This window comes from Dendropsophus ebraccatus, chromosome 5 (genome assembly GCF_027789765.1).
Source record: "Dendropsophus ebraccatus isolate aDenEbr1 chromosome 5, aDenEbr1.pat, whole genome shotgun sequence".
NCBI lineage: Eukaryota > Metazoa > Chordata > Amphibia > Anura > Hylidae > Dendropsophus > Dendropsophus ebraccatus.
The window spans coordinates 69,847,583-69,868,308 of NC_091458.1; the positions used below are offsets into that span (position 1 = coordinate 69,847,583).

The 20,726-nt window shown below is 41.5% G+C and overlaps 1 protein-coding gene across 7 annotated transcripts in view; it reads right to left on the bottom strand.

The window, feature by feature from the left end:
- Positions 1 to 20,726, bottom strand: part of DGKH (diacylglycerol kinase eta) — a 206,233-nt gene that overhangs the window by 131,541 nt on the left and 53,966 nt on the right. Inside the window, exon 1 of one of the 7 annotated variants that reach the window (XM_069970560.1) lies at positions 16,175 to 16,288. The exons of the other annotated variants lie outside the window; for them this stretch is intronic. Coding sequence (XP_069826661.1) covers positions 16,175 to 16,237 — 63 coding nt within the window. The 5' untranslated portion in view covers positions 16,238 to 16,288. Of the gene's footprint in view, positions 1 to 16,174; positions 16,289 to 20,726 lie in introns of those variants that run through there. 7 annotated transcript variants of the gene reach the window in all.

The following is a 20,726-nucleotide window of genomic DNA, read 5'->3' on the forward strand; positions in this document are numbered from 1 at the left end:
CAGCTTGGCATGACCTAGTCAATGCTGTCATATCCCGGTGGGGGAAACAAACCCCAGCAAGCTCTATTTTTAGAAGTAGATCCTTCATGGCTGGAGGTCTGCCAGCGATGCAGGGATATGACAGGATGATAAAACATCCTCACTTTGCTGCTGAAGTCACAGCGGTCACAGGAAGCAGGGAGCCGAGGTTGCAATGTGACCTGTTGTAACATGAGACAGTGAGTATGCATTTATAAGGAGTCTGAACTCCAGAGAAAGCTCAAGTCTTCCACTCTAATAAGCCTCCTACCATAGTAAACAATAGCACACACACTCCGGCCTACTCATCCACAGCATCAGGTGAAAGGCTAAACTAAGGGACGTATACTGGCGAGTACACAAATTTAACACAAGCGTGTACTAAGCTATCTAATATTATACAAATAGTAAATTAAAAAGCCACAATTACAAGTCAACAACGCAAATGTAAAGAATAATTAAAATGTATTCTATATTCATTACATCACAGAATAAAATCTGCAATATTTCAGAATCAAAGCAAACTTTAGGATTAAGGCGTCTATAAGCAATTCTAGCCAGAAAGATGGTTACTAAGAATTACAATGCATAGGAGCTCCGGGCCATGTAATGTCAGCGTACCTACCTTCCAAATTTATCAAAGTCAAACCCCAACGTGACCACGACACAAAAGAACTGTATTTAAAGCATTCAACTCTTCTCTGGAGCAGATCTAAATGACGTTTTAAAAAGTGTTCACGGCTAAAAGCAAGAAACCACATTACAATTATATCTTGTCAGATCACAGAGCTGATGCTAACCTATTCCTGACAACCCGCTATTTTCACACTTCAAAATTAACATCAAACCTATCATTAGGAACTAGGTTTCCTACTTCGGCCTCTCACTGCTGGAGACACGTACGCATGTGACCTGTGCTAAAAAAAAAAAGCTATATTCAATAAGCATCAGTGTATAAATATAGAGCTGGAGTGGAGGAGATGAGGGAAAAAATATAAAAACACAAAAATATTTTCCTTATGGCCCCGAAATCTGGCACCATGATGACTGCTAGAAGGTACTTGGGGTATGGGTAGGTCTGAAAATACAGGATTTAGTCAACGTGTGAAAGGGATAGCTTTGTTATAACCATTGGGCACTGTTATATGGCGGCCATCCACTCAATTTCAACACAGCCTTTCTGTGTTTTTAATCCACTCCTGGTTGAGGTTGCAAAATACTGACCAAATACTGACTGAAATATACTTGTGAATCCAGCCTTAGGCTGGGTTCACACTATGTATATTTGAGGCTGTATTTGGTCCTCATGTCAGGTCCTCATAGCAACCAAAACCAGGAGTGGATTGAAAACACAGAAAGGATCTGTTCACACAATGTTGAAATTGAGTGGATGGCCGCCATATAACAGTAAATAACGGCCATTATTTCAATACCACAGCCGTTGTTTTAAAATAACAGCAAATATTTGCCATTAAATGACGGCCATCCACTCAATTACAACATTATGTGAACAGAGCCTTTCTGTGTTTTCAATCCACTCCTGGTTTTGGTTGCTATACAGCCTCACAAATACAGCCTCAAATATACATAGTGTGAACCCAGCCTTAAAGTCCAAGAAGTATCTGTAAGCAATTTTTATACCTGAAAAAGAGGATAAGCGGAGTTGGTGGAAGCTGTCCGGGGGCGGGGGTTGTGGCGCCGGGAGGGAGGCCTGCGCTGCCGCTGCCTGTGGGGAGGTAGGGGTGCTTGTACTTCAGGAAAGTGCTTGTGATTCCGCCGCCCCCATAGACTTCTACGGGAGCGTCCGGGCCGGAATTCCGGATAAAAATAGGACATGTCCTATTTTTTCCGGATCGGACACCCTTCCGGAAAAGTCCGTAAGGGTTTCCGTGACTAATTAAAGTGTATGGGTCCGGAAATCCGTCCGGATTTCCTGATAGGAAATCCGGATGTTTTTTCCGGACGTGTGAAGGGGCCCTTAGGGTCCATTCACACAGAAAGATTATCTGCCAAAGATTTGAAGCCAAAGCCAGAAACAGACTATAAACAGAGATCAGGTCATAAGGAAAGCCTGAGATTTCTTCTTTTTTTTCCAAATACATTCCTGGCTTTGGCTTCAAATCTTTGACAGATAATCTGTCAGATAATCTTTCTGTGTGAATGGACCCTAATGGTGCGTTTACACAGGCAGATTTATCTGACAGATTTTGGAAGCCAAAGCCAGGAATGGATTTGAAAAGAGGAGAAATCTCAGTCTTTCCTTTATGACCTGTTCTCTGTTTATAGTCTGTTCCTGGTTTTGACTTCAAAGATCTGTCAGATAAATCTGCCTGTGTTATTAGGTTATTTTTGTCAAGTACAAAGAGACAAATAGACTTTCCAGAGCTACTGAAGTGCAGCAAGCTGCAACACCTCTATAAACCCCCTCTCCATGTCATACCATGCTTGGGACTTTCAGGTGTCAACCAAGCCAGGAGGGAGGGGGTGAAAAGGTGTTACAGATTACAGAAGATCAGGACCTTAAATATATAAAGGGTACCATGTTTCTCCTTGACCTAACAGCTATCTAACCATGTCAGCAGTATAGACACAGAGTTACAGCTGACAGATGCCCTTTAGGGTATAAACACACACACCGTATACGCAGCATATTTACTGCTGCGATACGCAGCAGATATGCAGCAGATTAGATCTAAATAACTGAACACAGCATCAAATCTGCTGCAGATCTGCTGCGTATCTGCTGCGTATACGGTGTGTGTGTTTGTACCCTTAAGGAGAGGCCAACCATGAAGAGACTCTACTTCACAGGAGCCCTGAACCAATCTCAGACAATGTATTGATAATTAAGGTAGCGGTGTGCACACGCTTCTGCTGACAGACTCCGTTCCTAATTTCTGTGGTGAAGGGAGGTCCCAATGGTAAGTAACAACATGATCATACGCATATTCCTTATCCTATGACTAAAGTAAAAGTGTTAATGAATGACCATGTAAATCATGCAGGATACTAGTACCATAATGACAAACTTTGCAGTTTTGTTTAATTCATTTACTATATCTGCAAATAATGTTTGCAGATATACCTTCTTACTAGGGTCAATCTAAGAATATAATGTCTGGAGAATTAAGGGTTAAGAAAGACCAGTTGTGATGTAATGACAGGAAAGAGTCTGCAGGCGTTAAGTGTAACCGAGATGAACAGAGCGACTTTCTCTGCTGGATCCTATCCTTTTCTGAACCCCTTTCCATTCCAATGCAATTGGAATTTATTGCTATAAATAGCAGCTTTACCTAAAAGGTCCATCCAGATGGAGTATATCAAAGGGCTCTGTTTATTGTAGTCTCTAGTGATGGTGCCAAGCCACCCTAAAAATAAACAGGAATAGTATATGCACTTTTCACCGCCATCCTGTAACGCAGGGCCTGCACATTCCTTTGGTTACACCTCGGGACACTTCAGTTTTTATATAAAATCCTCAACATCTGGCCTTGCTTCAGGACTTTCTAAATGAGAAAACTGTACTAATCCCTGTGGCCATATAGCAGGTACTCAGGTAGGTAGAAATGCATTACTTTTGCTGTGGAGTATGGACGGTGCAGTGGCTTAGTCAGTAGCCAGCCAATAAAAGGGACATCACCATGTATGTTCTCCTTTTAGCGTCTGTGCTTTCTCCCACACCTAAAAGCAAAGTTCTAGGTGGTCACCAAATTATTTGGCGATGTACCCCAAAATTTGCAAACGGCAACATGAATTTATGAAGTATCGTGTATTACAGTCTAGAGATGCATCAAGATATGGATACTACTGTCGATCATCTACCAGAATTCCCAGGATTCTTAATACTTTATGGTAAAGTGTCACTGTTATAGAGTCATGTCACTCTCTCTAATAAATTATCATATTCCAAATTTTGCATGGTAAACAGCGTAAACACATTATATATTTATTTATTTTTTAAAAGTACTTTATTAAGTATTGAATTGGTATTAAGTTTCAAAATACTAAAGTTGGTATAAATATCGAACTCAAAATCCTGGTATTGTAGCGTCACTATTACAGTCTGTACCTTACTTATCACTATATACACCACCAGGCTCAAACCCCCCCCCCCCCCCCCCCCAAAAAAAAAAACTACACTACTTCTTTATAAAAACAAATGAAATGGAAAAGGCGACATTTCAAAAATGCCATTTAGTGGCATTATATGACATCAAGAAATTAAAAGAAAAACATAGAACACACAATTTCAATTGCAGGTTCAGTGCATCACGACTGCCAAAGAATGGTGAGTTTTATACTAACTATACCTGATGCACTGATAGATCTTTACCTATATGTAAATAGGAAGGGACCTGTCAATCATGCAAGGGGGGTGGGGAGAATCCGACTGGGACATCCCTGAAGGCGCAAAGCTCCAAACGCAGTGTAAATGCAGTTCATAGTTATAATAAAGTCTGACCCTGTTTCATGCTGCCTGTGCTTGGAGCTGCATTTGACTCCTGACAGGCTTCTATAACAAAATACTATTAAACATAAAAAATTTACAACTAAAGCAATGCAATGTTCAACAATATAGCCCCCCAGTGTAAATGTAATATTCATGGCAGGAAAGGGGTTAAAAATATCAAATTAACATTTACAGCTTACAACCTGTTCCTAGGCAACCTCCCTCCCTAAGTCCCTGGTAGTCTGCCAAATCCACAATAAGAGAAACTGGAAGGAAAAGTGGGACAATTAATTTCCTTCACATCAAACTAAATTAATCATAAAGTGTTGGGCCTGAGCGATAAAACACACAGCCCTAAAAGGGGCTGCACACTGCCGGCCTCCTGACAGGCGCCATCTCTTAGTGGGTTCCTTCAGCACACTGTGCATTGTGAGAGATAGCGTCCTCTCTGTCCAGCCAAAGTGTATATCTCCGCCGTCACACTGCTCCATCTTATTTGCAGAAAAGGAAACAGGTGGAGAAGCTTGTTACAGCACAAGATAAAAGCAGCCGCTTCTGCAGCCGAAAGACAAGGAATAAGCAGAACCGGCAGATTTCTATTACTTTTATGTCATAACAGCTGCTAAAAATAAACAGGATTACACAATTTATGCTGCCATAAACAGTGCTATAAATAGGCTGGAGAACCAACGGGGTTTCTATTATAAAGAATTAACAAGCCAGAACATTTTTTAAAAATTCCCAAACGTGATGTGTAACCAAAGGCGATTCTAGAATCCCCCTCTGTAGAAGAAAAAACTGTTATCATAAAGATAATAGTAATGATAATAAAATGTATAATACAGGACAGCTCAGGTTCATATTCTTTACCAAAAATCCGCAGGACAAAACAAGTAAAAGGAGATTTCCTCTCGGATCTTATAGCATGCCACAAGATTTCTCAACCCATAGCACAGCTTTTCCCTTTTTGAAAATACTAAAGATTTTTACAGTGGATTTGACCCCTCTTAAAAGGGATATATCAAATTACAAACGAAAAAAAAAAAAAAGGGGGGGGGGGGAACAAAAATTATATATACACAGTGGTGCCTTGGATTACGAGCATAATTCGTTCCGGGACTGTGCCTGTAATCCAAATCCACTCTTAAACCAAAGCAAATTTTACCGTAAGAAATGATAGAAATGCAGACAATTGGTTCCACACCCCAAATATAATGATTTTTATTCTGAATAACATGTAAAACAAATGAAACAAACATTCAGAAACGGCAGAATATATGATATTATAAGTTACTTTACAGTAATGGAGAGGATGGGAAACAAAAGGGCTGACAGAGACTGCAGGGAGTATAAAGGAATGAGCAGGACATATGTGGGCACATATATGCAGCTCTCTCTGTCCGGGGAGAGAGGGGTTACAGCTATGAAGAGATTACCTCCACAGTCCTGTCCCCTGATGCAAGCCCCAGCCTGAAGTGGATCTTCTATTATTTGGAAGGTGAGGGAGACTTTCTGTGTCAGAGTACAGAGCTGTAGACCCCACTATGCAGACCATGCCCCTCCCCCACAGTAAAGGGAGCTCTTAAACCAAAGCAATGCTCTTAAACCAAGTCAAAATTTTGAAAAACTGTGAGCTCTTAAACCAAGGTACCACTATAATAAAAAAAAAAAATATATATATTTTATATATATATATATATATATATATATATATATATATATATATATATATATATATATTCCCCTCCCTCATACTTCCTGTCTCCGGATCTGACATCACAACTGAGACAAACAGGGAAAAAAAAGGATATTGACTTATTACGGGAAATGCTGATAAAGTGCTTTTTTTTCCCTGCACTTACTACTACATCAAGGCTTCACTTCCTGGATAAAATGGTGATGTCACAACCCGACTCCCAGAGCTGTGTGGGCTGTGGCTGCTGGAGAGGATGATGGCAGACGGATGCTCAGTGTCCCTCCGGTGCCCTGTGTCCCTCAGTGTCCCCCTGCCATCGTCCTCTCCAGCAGCCACAGCCCGCACAGCTCTGGGAGTCGGGTCGTGACATCACCATTTTATCCAGGAAGTGAAGCCTTGATGCAGTAGTAAGGGCAGGGGAAAAAAGCACTTTATGTGTATATTGGTGATTTGTATAACTTTTGGGGTCCAATAAAATACTTAAAGGACAAGTGCCATGAGAAACTTTTTCCCAGTAATTGAAGCACATTACACAGTTATATAACTCTGTAATATGCTTCAATCACCTATCTGCCTCCCTTCCCTGTCTTTTCCCCCCTCCACCCCCCACCAGGAAGTGTCCTAACTTACACAGACCTGATTACTGTCGTCACCGTCACCAGGCAGCTCCTTCTTGTGAGGATGAGTCATCAGCAGGAGGGCTGCTCTAGGTCCTGTTACACCAGTCTCCCCCTCCTTGTCAGGTGACTCTGCTTGCTCAGCTTATCTTCTCTAGTGACATGACTCCTTCACTGAGTCCACGCAGCAGGAGAGCGGGTATGAGGGGAGGGGGGAGCTGCCTATGTGCCGGAGTCAGTCTGAGGGAAGATAAGCAAGTGATATGTGACAAGTAATGGCTTGCAGTTGTTCAGCCAATGGGAGCTGAGCAAGTCTGTCACCTGACAAGGCAGGGGAGGGGGGAGGCTAGTGTAACAGGAGAAGGAGCTGAGAGAAGAGCTTGGTGACGGTGACGACAGTAATTAGGTCTGTGTGAGTCAGGACACTTCCTGGTGGGGGGTGGAGGGGGGAAAAGACAGGGAAGGGAGGCAGATAGGTGATTGAAGCATATTACAGAGTTATATAACTTTGTAATGTGCTTCAATTACTGGGAAAAAGTTTTTCATGGCACTTGTCCTTTAAATAAAATTTTTTGCTGGACTTCTTTAAATCCCTTTTAACGTTTATAAATAAATCTGCCCTGCCTATCCTTGCTTCCTGGGGACAGGGCTGTAGCTTTGAAGCAGTCTCTGAGCAGACAGGCTGCTTAGTCAATCACTGGCCGTGGTACAGAGAGTTCAAGTACTTTAAATATAAATATATATATATATATATATATATATATATATATATATATATAAGCTAATGTCTGTGCAGCCCTTGCCAAGCAATCATCGAGCTGAGTAACAGGCACAGCTAATGGTGCGTTTACACAGACAGATTTATCTGACAGATTCTTAAAACCAAAGCCAGGAAAGGATCTAAAAAGAGGAGAAATCAGTCTTTCCTTTATCACCTGATCTCTGTTTATAGTCTGTTCCTGGTTTTGGCTTCAGAAATCTGTCAGATAAATCTGCCGGTGTAAACGCACCATAAAAAGCACTAATCTAGCGCCAATCTTCACTCGTTTACATAATTGATTGGGCCTTCATCAGACATTTACTTGTTATGGTGCGTTTACACAGAAAGATTTATCTGTCAGATCTTTAAAGCCAAAGCCAGGAACAGACTATAAACAGAGAACAGGTCATAAAGGAAAGATTGAGATTTCTCCTCTTTTCAAATCCATTCCTGGGTTTGGCTTCCAAAATCGGTCAGATAAATCTGTCTGTGTAAATGCACCATTAGACCCGGCAATCTCAAAGCATATATCAAGCTAGAACAGTCTATGTTTTTCTAATGGGAGTCCACCGTATAAGTTACAACACACAAAATATAGCCACACTTTGTACTTCAGGCCTAGTATAGGATACAGTAACAAAAGTAGTAAACATGTTCTGAGCAGGCACACATCTTCAAGATTAAAGCCCTAGTAATTCTATGCTACCGAGTGCTATAGTGTCCGTCAGACTGCTGGACCAGTGCCATCATCTGACTAGCTCAAAAGGCACATACAGGAGTTTTGTGTGAAACATTACTTTAAAGGGGTACTCCTGTGGAAATAAAATAGTTGCCATATAAACTAGTGTCAGAACGTTATAAAGATATGTAAATTACTTTTATTTAAAAAAAAAAAAAAAAAAATCAAGCCTTCCTGTACTTATCAGCTGTCGTATGCCCTGCAGGAAGTGGTGTATTCTCTCCAGTCTGACACAATGCTCTCTGTCCAGAGCAGTAGATATTTTCTATGGAAATTTGCTCCTGCTCTGGATAGTTCCTATCACGGACAAATGTGGCACCAAAGAGTACTGTGTGAGACTGAAAAGAATACACCACTTCCTGCAGGGCATAAAGCAACTGATAAGTACAGAAAGGCTTGAGATTTTTAAATAGAAGTAATTCACTAATCTGTATAACTTTCTGACATAAGTCGATCTGAGTTCCCTTTTAACCCCCTGCCGCGACTGCACTGTAAAATAATGTCACTGCAGCAATGTTAACCCCTTAAGGTCAATGCAAATTTTCATTTTTGAGCTTTTGCTTTTTCCACTTTATGTTTTAAAGGCCATAGCACTTGCATTTTTTTCACCTAGAAACCCATTATTTTTTGCGTCACTAATTGTACTTTGCAATGACCGGCTGAATTTTTGCATAAAGTACACTGCAAAACCAGAAAAAAATTCAATGTGTGGTGAAATAAAATAAAAAACAAAAACAAAACATATTTCTTTTATTTGGAGGGTATTTGATTTTATGCCATTCGCCCTGGGGTAAAACTGATATGTTATGCATGTTCCGCAAGTCGTTATGATTAAAACGATATGTAACATGTATAACTTTTCCTTTCTCTGATGGCAAATATATGTTCCTTAAAATCGCTCTATTCCCAGGCTTATAGCGCTGTTATCCTTTGGACTATGGGGTTGACTGAGGTGTCAATTTTTGCGCCATGATGTTTACTTTCTATCGGTACCTTGATTGCGCATGTACGACTTTTTGATCACTTTTTATTACATTTTATCTGGATTTGATGCGACCAAAAATGCGCAATTTTGCACTTTGGAATTTTTTTGCGCTGACGCCGTTTACCGTGTGAGATCAGGAATGTGATTAATTAGCGCGTGGCGATAGCAAACATGTTTGTTTGTTTATATTTATAAAATGGGAAAAGGGGGGTGATTTGGACTTTTATTACGGGAGGAGATTTTTTTATTAATAAAAACACTTTTTTACATTAACTGGGGGACTTGTATATACACAGCAAAGATCATTGTAATTGGTGATAGATTGCTATGGCCTGCTGCAGGCCACAGCAATCTATTGCCGAGCCGGGATCAGCGTCATCGTGACGCTAAGCCCCGGCAGGTGCAGAAGAAAGGATCTCCCCCCCACCCCCGCGATCGCATCGCGGTGGGGAGATCCGACCCACTGGACACCAGGGAGATTATGAATGAAGCACTTCAATGCAGCTGTCAGGTTTGACAGCTGCATTGAAGTGCTTAATTAGCCGGTGCGGGTCCCATTGCAGCCGAGAGCTGTGCCGTTCAGAGCGGGTCCCAGCGGGACCCCTCTCTGAACACCCCCCGCGGCACCATGATGTACCAGTCATGGGTCGCTAAGGGGTTTATTAACGCTCCCCAATGACGTAGGCACAGAAGTTGTGCCTGTGTCATCCGCGCCAGGTCCCTGGCTGTCAGTGATAGCCGGGGACCCGCCGCAACTGTCAGCATCAGAACGGCGCTCCGATGCTGAAAGTTAACCCATATTGAAACTGCAGTTGGCAAGACCGCAGCATCTATAGGGCTTCAGAAAGAGAATTCTCCCTCTACAGAGGGAGATTTCTCTGTCTGATAACCATCGGGGCTCTGCCTCAGGCTTCCAAGGTCCTTGGTACAGAGGCCGGTAGGGAACGGGAGGGAGGTAAGGCCACAAGCTCTGCACCCTCTAACAGCGGCAGGGGAGAGAGCAAAACAACCTGGGCATTGAGGAATCAATGACCCACAGTCATGAAAGGGTTAAGCATACTACACTATTTTTCACGGGATGGTGGTCACTTATAGAAACAGGGGATTTAATTTAAACCATTTTGCAAGTTCTGAACAAGTCTAATCTAAAAATAAGTCATGAGAATCAATCTGCTGGAAGGGAACACAAAAAGGCACATTACCAACTTTCTTCATTTAAGACATCTGCAGACATCAAGGAAATCTACTATATTCCACTACTGTGATTATACGCATGTGGAATAAAGAAAATATATACTCCTGGAACATGTATATGGCTAACTACACCATGAAGATTAACCCATAAACTTTCATTTGGGAGTTAGAAAAAATTATAATGGGTATACACAAAGTGACCAACATCAGGAGCATCAACTAATCCGGTTCACTGGTTCCAGCACATGCTTCTGGCAGATGAGAACTTGTGTGTGGCCTTACATTACATTGTGTGTGGCCTTACATCAGGCTTCATAATATTACTGGTGCATCCTTGTGAAAGCATCTCTCTCTTCTATATAATTACATAGCACACTTGTTGTTAGTTTGTTTCTTTTCTTTAGTCGATGTGTCTATGCACTACTTTCCTATGTTTTTTTTCATGTTTTCTTTCTTTATTGCTCCTCCCCTCTCCAAAATTCACAATTCACTCTGAAACATAGGTCCAATACGTCTTGAGAGACTAGAAAAACTATAAGTTCACTAAGGTATCAGGTTACAGCTGTCCATGAGAGGAGAGCAACAATAATGATCCAGCAGCAGATGGAGAGTACTAGATCTCATAATAGTGCTGAATTCACAGCTTAAACTGCTCTGTACTGCTCTATAATGTCCTCCATGCTGCTACCTCTTACAGTAGAACTTCAGCCAAATCTGGTGGGGGGAATAAAATAAAGCTCCTGCTACATCATGGCTAAGAAACGCCCGCTCAGTCAATCAGTGACTGGGGTGGGACACCACTGTAATCACTGTCTGGCCGAGCGAGTATTCTTGGTGGGACACGGCGATGCAGGAAGCCGTGATGATGGAGGAGACTGGCAGCTGTCAGAGAGCTGGGGACACTGCACTGCAGGGGCATGGGGACAAGTAAGCATAGATTCTTTAACATGTTCCCCCAACCCCCTGCCTACACAGGATTTGGTTCCCCTTTAAGGTGTGTACAAAAACATAGAAGAGCAGGTTTCTCTCTTCTGTGTGTGCAGTTTATGGGAGACACCATGGGGGAGATTTACTAAATTTGCGTCCCAGATGTACACCAAGGAGAAGGCGCAGATTGGTGTGTGCCTCTTAGTGAATCTGGCTGTGGGATGGTGCCTAAATTAAGACCAGCAGGGGTACACCAGTCTTCGTAAATGTCCCCCCATGCCTTCACACACCAGTTCAGGAATAACCAAAATTCATTCAAAATTGAAGTTTGAAGAGGGTAAAACTGGTAAAAAACAAAGACACATTATAATAGCCAGAAATGTACACACACAACAACTTATATGGAAAAGCTACTTCTAGGTGCACATAAAAGAATCTGCTGCTAACATTCAGGTGCAAGATACCAGAGGACACCTTTAAAGTGTCACTAATGTTTAATTATTATTATTATTTTATTTTTTATTTTTTTGCAGAAATCAATAGTACAGGCGATTTTAAGAAACTTTGTAATTGGGTTTATTAGCCGAAAAATGCATTTTTAGGCTATGTTTCTACTACGTATGAGGCCGGGCGGTCTCTGCCCGAATCATCCCGGCCGGTATTTAACTGATGATCTTTTCGGCCGCAGAGCTCTGATGCAGGCGCATCAGCGCGCACTCGCATCAGAGCTTCCCATAGCACACAGTCAAGGGAGTGGCCGGAGCCGCTTGCTTCACTATGTGAACTGACCGGGTTTCCTACGGCCACAATTCATTGAATTGCGGCCGCAGAAAACTGACATGTCTGTTCTTTGTGGCGCTGCACAGGATCCCGGCCGGAGCGTATACGATGTGTATACGCTCCGGCCGGGATCCCATAGATCAGTAGGCAGTATTCACAGGAGCCGATGGCAACAACAGCCGTACTTATACGTAGCGTGAAGATAGCCTTATGATGGAAAAACTGTTAAAATCTCTCCCCCCTGTCTTCATGATTGTCTATGGAGAGGGGAGAGGTTGAGGGAGATGAGGCACCAAAACAGGGCAACAAAGAGTTAATTTACAGCTACATCACCTGCTATCTACTCTGACAGTCAGCACTGACCTCTCTACACTAGCTTTACACAGCTCCTCACTGTGTAATCTTTTGTTCTCTGCTCCCTCCTTCCCCCTTCCCTCTTTATAAAACAGATAGGATCCGACTGATTTAAAAGTCGAGATTTCCTGATAATGAGCAGTAGATGAGAGAGAGGAGGGCGGGGGGGACCTGGGGAAAGGCTTTTTGAATGCAGATAATTGCATATTTGCCTAATAAACCCAATTACAAAGTTTCTTAATATCGCCTGGACTATTTATTTCTGGAAAAAAAAAATGAAACGACAGTGACACTTTAAGAGATCTTATATAGTCCAATCCCAGAAGAGTCTGAAACACACACTGTTTTTTTCCAGACCAATCAATCACAGCTCAGGTTTAATTTTACCAGGGCATATTGATATATAAAACCTGAGCTGTGATTGGTTGCTGTGGAAATCCATGGACATGTAACACCACACTACAGCAGAGTCCATAGGATTACAGAAAAAAAAAAGATGCCTTGCTTTCTTAGCAAACGTGTCAAACTAATGTAATGAATAAAACAGCCGACCCCACAGATGCTTTAGGGGAGCGGCAGCCCACCATGGCTTTGTTTCTCTTTTATGGATATATATTATAGATTAATGTAGCTTCCCATAGCTGTAGATCAACAGGCGAAGGAAGTTTTCAGCTTCATCTCTATTTGGATGAAAAACTTTTAGCAGCAACTATTTTTAGTCGTTTTCCATGACTTTACCATTTACTTCCTTAAATAGAAATCTGGATGTTTATCTTAAAGTAGCTGAAATCCAAGGGGTTCGGGGAGATCAAAGCACGATACGCAACAGGGTATCTGTCACATTGCTGTTAGGAAAGGAAGACGGACATATTTTTTTGGGGTTTTTTTTTTAACAATCATACCATCTTAAGGGTATATTCACAAGGGCGGGCTCGCAGCGAGATTCTCGCTGCGAGCCCGGCAGGTCCTGGCAGTTCCCATACACTACATACTTGCTGCGGTCTAAACGACAGCAGCGAGTATGTAATTATACCGCCCTTAACCCCTTCTGCTCCCCCGCTGTAAGCATACTTTACCTGTCCTTGCTGCACGGGTCCGGCGTCCTGCTCTCCCGCCCGGCCAATCAGTGGGCAACACACTAATTGGCCGGACAGGAGAGCAGGACGCCAGACCCGTGCAGCAAGGACAGGTAAAGTATGCTTACAGCGGGGGAACAGAAGGGGTTAAGGGCGGTATAATTACATACTCGCTGCGGTCGTTTAGACCGCAGCAAGTATGTAGTGTATGGGTACTGCCAGGACCTGCCGGGCTCGCAGCGAGAATCTCGCTGCGAGCCCGCCCGTGTGAATATACCCTAAATGATTATTGAAAGCAAGATTAATAGCCATCAATGTCACTATACTGTTCCCTATAAACATTTAAAAAAAATTTTTTCTCCTTTCAAGCTTAAAGGGCAACTCCAGTGAAAAATGTCTAAGACATACAGCGGCTGATAAGTACTGGAAGACTTGAGATTTTTTAATAATGGTAAATTACAAATCTCTGGCACTTTCTGATACCAGTTGATTTAAAAGATTTTTATTTTCGCTGGATGTACACCTTTAAAGGAAGAAATAAAACAGGTCTAAAACAAAAAGACTAAAACTGTGAGGTGGGGAATAAAATGAATTTATGTAATAGAGTTCAGTAACTACTAGCGTAGTAGGCAGACTTTGTTGGTGCACTAAATAGGGTGAAATCTGAACAAAAATTCTGCAAAAAACCACAACCAAAAAATGGCTGACATAATCCACATTTAAAACCCATACACATCTACGTGTATTGAACAGTTACCTTCTATAAACTTTACTCACACAAATCAAAAGGTAAAAACAGTAGAGAATCGACTGTTACGAACTAGAAGGGTGTCATTAGGACCTGTTCACATCATGTTTTTGAGTGTATGCAATAAAACATATTAATTATGCTATTCCATACCTTTCCCGCCCATAAAAAGGTACTTTTAAACATGGTAGCCTATGGACAATGGATGCTGCTGTATGGCTTCCATGAAATGTATACGTCCGGAGCTTTCAGTAGTTTTCCATATCAGATATATTAAACAATGCCATAAATAGCCTCAATAAAGCATGTGTTAAATAGATGCCTAAGAGTGGCACCCATTCAACGTGTATATATGTTTGGGAAATATATATGTAAAACAAAGGAAGAGATGAAGACTCATTATGGTGTAGTGTGCCCTGGTACATCTCCTATTCCCACATAAAATTAAAGGTTGAAAAAGTAAAAAATAAATATAATATAAAGTATAAAACTAAAAAAATGGTTATAACAGCAGCAGCTGTCACAGTATATGTGTGAGAGAGATGATAAAATCTACTCATCACATATAAACATATTTCCCATATGATGCACCATTATATGTATATAAAAAAATATTTCACAAGTTTCCCCACATACGGCATTTTCACAGTTCATATTGCAATTTGCATTACAGTGTATGTTATGAAAAGTTATACAAAAGTTTACTACATACATGACAAACACTACTCTAGTTTCTTCTAGCGACGGATGCCACTGTAAGGTATACAACAGCCTGAGTTTACTGTGTACATAGGGAGCTTTCCCAACTGTGCATAATAAAGGCTAACAAAAAACATAGTGTGAACAGGGCTTTTATCCAACCCTCATCGCTCACCCACACAGGTTAATAAATGAAACTTGGAATGACGGGACTGAGTACAGAAGTAGATTCCAAATAATAAATAATGCCCAACAAGTATTCCCATACATGAACCAATCTAATAAAAAAAACAAAAAAAAAAACACAATAAGCGAAACTTAATGGCTAAAAAAAACACTATATATAAATGGCATCAAGAGGATGATTACAAGCAGCTAGAAGGGAAATCATAGCATAGGGAATAATTAATAATACAGGTCTTTGGTGCACATCATTTATACAAACAAACAAACCCCCCTGACAATGGCAGTATGGTGGCAGTATGTAACTCCGTGCAATCTGTCCTGAAGCGATACCACAGCAAATCCATGACACTAATAACATTACAGTATTGATTTAGGCACTGGCAATGGCAGCATTATGTGATCCAATAAACTAACTAAGTATAATGTTAGATAAGATTTCAGTATCAGTAAAACAGTCAACGCTTCAGCACAGCTGAGCCACAGTTAGACTGGGGATCTAGAGCTGAGATTTTTTTTTTTAAATAAACTAAAACCATCCTAACCGGGAAAATGAAGGGGGTGGGGTAAAATGAAAAAAAAAAAAAAAAAAAAGGGATTTGCAATGTCTGTTGCCTATCAAGCACATTACATGACACTTAAATGATGCGATAGGTGTACAAGCTACAGTATTTTTTTCTCTGGGATTCTGTAGAAAAGCAGAAGCAGATAACTTGCCTTACATACAATTTCCTTAATACTTCACAGAAGTTCAGGGAGAAAGAACTTGCTTTAGATCTAAGCAGACATCTAGTTACCATTTGAGAGTATCACCACGAAGCAAACAGAAAAAAACAAATATTCCCCAACTACATATCCACAATGTCACTTGGAAGATAAACGGCAGCGAGAACTTAGGATCTAGCAGAAGTGTACAGTCAGCGGGCAAGAGAAAGCCACCATACGTACCTCAAGACAAACATTTACTGTCTGGGAGGAAGAATTCCAGAAGAGTATGGCTTGATCCCACATTTACACATGCCCCAAGGTCGGAGCTCTGAGAAGTCTTGTCAGTGCCCAAGTGCTTTATGGAGGAGGAAAAGAAAGGAGACTCCTGCATGCTGAAGTTTACTGGCAAAGGACCAAGATGGGAAGGCACAAGCTTCTCAGAGCGAGCAGGGAAGCCAATACTACGCGTTCTCATCTGGACAGAGATGTATGGGGGACACCAAGTTTCTGCTCTTGCACCCAGATCTGGTGCCCCATCCAGAAGACAGCTATTGTAGAAGTAGCTAAATCCAATTTACCATTATCTAACATTTAGATCTGGTTTGTGTATATTTGATCTGTGCAGCAAATGTGATTTACAAATTGAATTTTCGTACAGTTTCCTAATGTCCATTAATGCGTCTCTTCTTCTTAAATGAGCTTTTACACCATTTCCAGTTCAGACAGACAGTGTTTGTAATTAGATGTGATCCATCCTGAAATATGGAAAATTGCACAGTAAGTGAGGGAAAGGCAGCCTGTCATTTCCTCCATAATTGTAACAAGCCGCAAATGAGCGAGATAACAACTCTTTTCCAGGCCTTATCTTCACCTCCATCTGCAGACCCAAACCTCTCCAGCTCTGCTTCATTGCATGCAAACATAAAGGGCTCACCAGAATGGGCAATCTGCAGAGCCATGATTAAAGGCATAGCCCCACCGTGACTCCTGTCTAATATCCACTGCACTTACATGTGACAGGTTATCTGCCAACAGTGCATGAGTACAAAGAGGTGACGTGAAGTGTACATGATGGAAAATACTGAACCATTATACTGCTCCTACAGTCATCACTAAGATGGGTCAGATCACTGGCCATTAGCCATCATTCATAAGGTGGACATAAGGGGTCGGCAGAGGAGGGGGGAGTGAAGTGTGCAAGAAACCAAAGCAAATTTATGTTAGTAAGATGTAAGGGACAGATAAAAGAGTATGACTGCAGGCTCACATTGCACAGGGCGGGTGTGTTCTTGTAACCATGGAAACAGATGGATCTGCACTGAAACTGTAAACACAAATCAGTAAAATCTTGACACTATAAAGATACTTTATTTATTAAAAGTGGAGTTCCGGAGAAATATTTCTACAACTAAAATTTCTCATGGTGAGGGGAAGAAAACCTGTACTCACCTGGCACCAATCCCCTGCCATTGCTATTCCCCGCTGTAACAGTTTCCTGCTCTATGTCCTGCCATGCAAAAAAATGCCTTTTCGCTGACTGAGGCAAAATCACCGCTGCAACCATTGTATCTGAGTGGACAATTCCTAAGTGTCGGGACAGAGAACAGGCAGCACTGACAGTAGGGAACAGCTGCAGAAGCTATTGGAAGCAGGTGAGTACAGGTCTCATTCATCCTTGGCACGCGTAATGTAGAAAAAATTCTCTGGAATTCCCTTTAAAGGGGTTATCAGGTGAGGGTTTTTATATATTATTGCAAGTATATAAAAACAATAAAGAAGCTATGCTTACCTCTCTGTGCTCCCCCAATGTACTCCTACGAGTCTCCAGGTCCCCCGCTGAATAATCCTGCATTCACTCACTGGCTGAGAGGGCTGTCACTGCTGAAACAAGTCCTACCGGGAAGTAGGGGTGGGATCATTCAGCGGGGGGCCCAGAAACCAGGGAGTGCGAAGAGATAAGCATGTAAGCATAGTTTCTTTAGTGTCTTCTATATACTTGCAACAGTATATAAAAACATTCCCTTCATCTGATAACACCTTTAACATGTAAAGGAGAAAGAAAAAATTATAAAGTTAGAAAGCAGACAGAATATAGACTATTTTGAATGTAACAATTAGGAGTAATATATTTCATAGGCATAAGTTGCTGTACTGCCACTAACTATAATAAACACGGTCCTTTTGTGACACACAAGCTATTGCAACATGTCAGTCAGCATCCTAACACTGCAAAGTCGTGCTGTGCGGCCACAAGTTGACATGTAGGCAGACTGGTCAGCTGATTATGGTGCTCTATGTAAGGGCAGCATATTACACTGTATAGGTTCATTCTCCCAGTTATAGCCAAAATATTTTAATAGCTGCATGTTATGACACAGTAAATATAACAGCTTGAAAATTGCAATCTCTCTGCCAAACAGGTGAGTATACAGAGTGCGAAACTGCAGAAAAAAAAGTGCCTGTACAAACAAACAAAAAAAAGATATATATTATACACACACACACACATTGTGAAGTGACGTGTTTGTACACTTTAATCAAATTACATTCGTTTTGATTGTGCTGAGAAGCAGTGGATCAGTGTATAGCATGTACATTAGCAGCCATGTCTGTTTTTCTCTTTATAGAATTACATATGACTATATTCTGTTAAAAAAGACAGCTTAAGCCAACTGCTCAAAGGCTACCCCCATAATAATACATTAAAAATACTGTACTAACAGGAAAATTAACATTTTTGAAAAAATAATGTTTCCATATCCAAAAAAAGGATAAGCAAACATTGAAAGCAATTTATTTAAACTTTCAAGGGGCTATCCGCTTCAGACAATTGCTTTTTGTTAGAATGATCTCCTGACAATAATCTGGTCACAGGGGTCTTGCTGCTAGAGATCAGCTGGAATCTGTGTGGAAACACACCCGCCAGTGTTCAATTTCTCTGAAGTGACACAGCTACGGAAATAAACCATGAACACAGTTCCCAATGAACTAAATAGACTGTCCGGGTGTAATACATGGACATGCAGAGCAGAGTTCTCAACATCATGCACACCTCATAACTGTTCTGCATGTAGGATATTAATCTTTAATCCAGGGTAGAGGTTTTTCTCTAGTAACAGGGGATATGAATATCAGTTTTAGCCAGGGCTGTGGAGTTGGAGTCATGGAGTTGGAGCTAGTTTAGGCTGGAGTCAGAAAAAATGTACCAACTCCGACTCCAGCTTAAAAAAAAAATCTTAGAACAATTTAAAATTGAGTTTTGATATGAATTTTATATGTTTTGCTCATCAATATATATTATAAGCAACATTCTAATAGGTCACTGGCCCTATTAGATAAGGGTGGTCGGAGAAAAGTTGTCGGTCACTATTTGGCAGTTTGTTTCTGAGCTGGAAGAGTCCATTGTGTGGGGGGAGATCTGTGCTGTTCTCTTCCTGGATGCTGGATGACTGTATATGAGCAGCAGTGTAATATGGAGATATCGTGTGTAATATAGAGGAGGAGAAGACATAAGTAGTGTAGCAGTAACCTCTGTCCTCAATGTGGTGTTTTTCTTAAGTGTTCTATGGTTGCCGCTGTGTGTGTATGCTATGGCTGCATCTGTGTGTGTGTGTATATGTGTATGTGTGCTATGGCTGCAGCTGTGTGTGTGTGTGTGTGTGTATGTATGTGTATGTGTGCTATGGCTGCAGCAGGCTGTGTGTGTGTATGCTATGGCTGCAGCAGGCTGTGTGTGTGTGTGTGTGTGTGTGTGTGCTATGGCTGCAGAAGGCTGTGTGTGTATGCTATGGCTGCAGCTGTGTGTGTGTGCTATGGCTGCAGCAGGCTGTGTGTGTATGCTATGGCTGCAGCAGGCTGTGTGTGTATGCTATGGCTGCAGCAGGCTGTGTGTGTGTGTGTATGCTATGGCTGCAGCTGTGTGTGTGTATGCTATGGCTGCAGCAGGCTGTGTGTGTGTGCGCTATGGCTGCAGCAGGCTGTGTGTGTGTGTGCTATGGCTGCAGCTGTGTGTGTGTATGCTATGGCTGCAGCAGCCTGCTCCATCTAGTCTAGTTGTGGAGACTGGCTGCATCCACTGCACCCACAGGAGAAGCTGCTTTATATCTTTCCTTATTCCCTCAGAAATTGCCTCAGGATCATGTAGGACATTAGGGAGAAGCTGCTGAGCCAGTGTGATAAATAACTCCCCTGGTATATGACTGGTCATTTATGAAGGAGCAGGAGTCGGAGTTGGAGTCGGAGCTGCAGCTTACCGACTCCACAGCCCTGGTTTTAGCTACCATTCTAGCAAAAACATTCAACCAGTCCTAGAAATGTTCATAATGAAAGCCTTGTTACACAGGTTCTAATGTACGGAAATCATCACCTGTAGTCGGAGAATTTCACATGCAATCTGCAGACCCTATATTTTGACAATGTTCTCCGGAACCCCTGTTTGTTTTTTTTTTTTTTTTAATTAAGTTTACTTTCTTAGCTTCTCCAACACATATGCATACCATGGTGTCTCAGATCAATAAATGAAGATTAAAAGGGGAATTCTAGCCATACAAAGTGTTCTATAGAGGAGTCAATGTGCTATAAAATAATTAATATAGGCAAATGTCCAGAAGCACAGGTTTTATTGGTGAGTAAGTATATAAGTGCATTCAAATGCAGCAGGTGCACCTCACCAGACCCAGGTAGGTATGAAATCCAGAAAAAATATCAGAGACAGCACCTCAAAAAAAAAAAAAAAAGAGTTTATTCACACCAATGCAACGTTACGGCAAATTTACAGCCTTTCTCAAGCAGT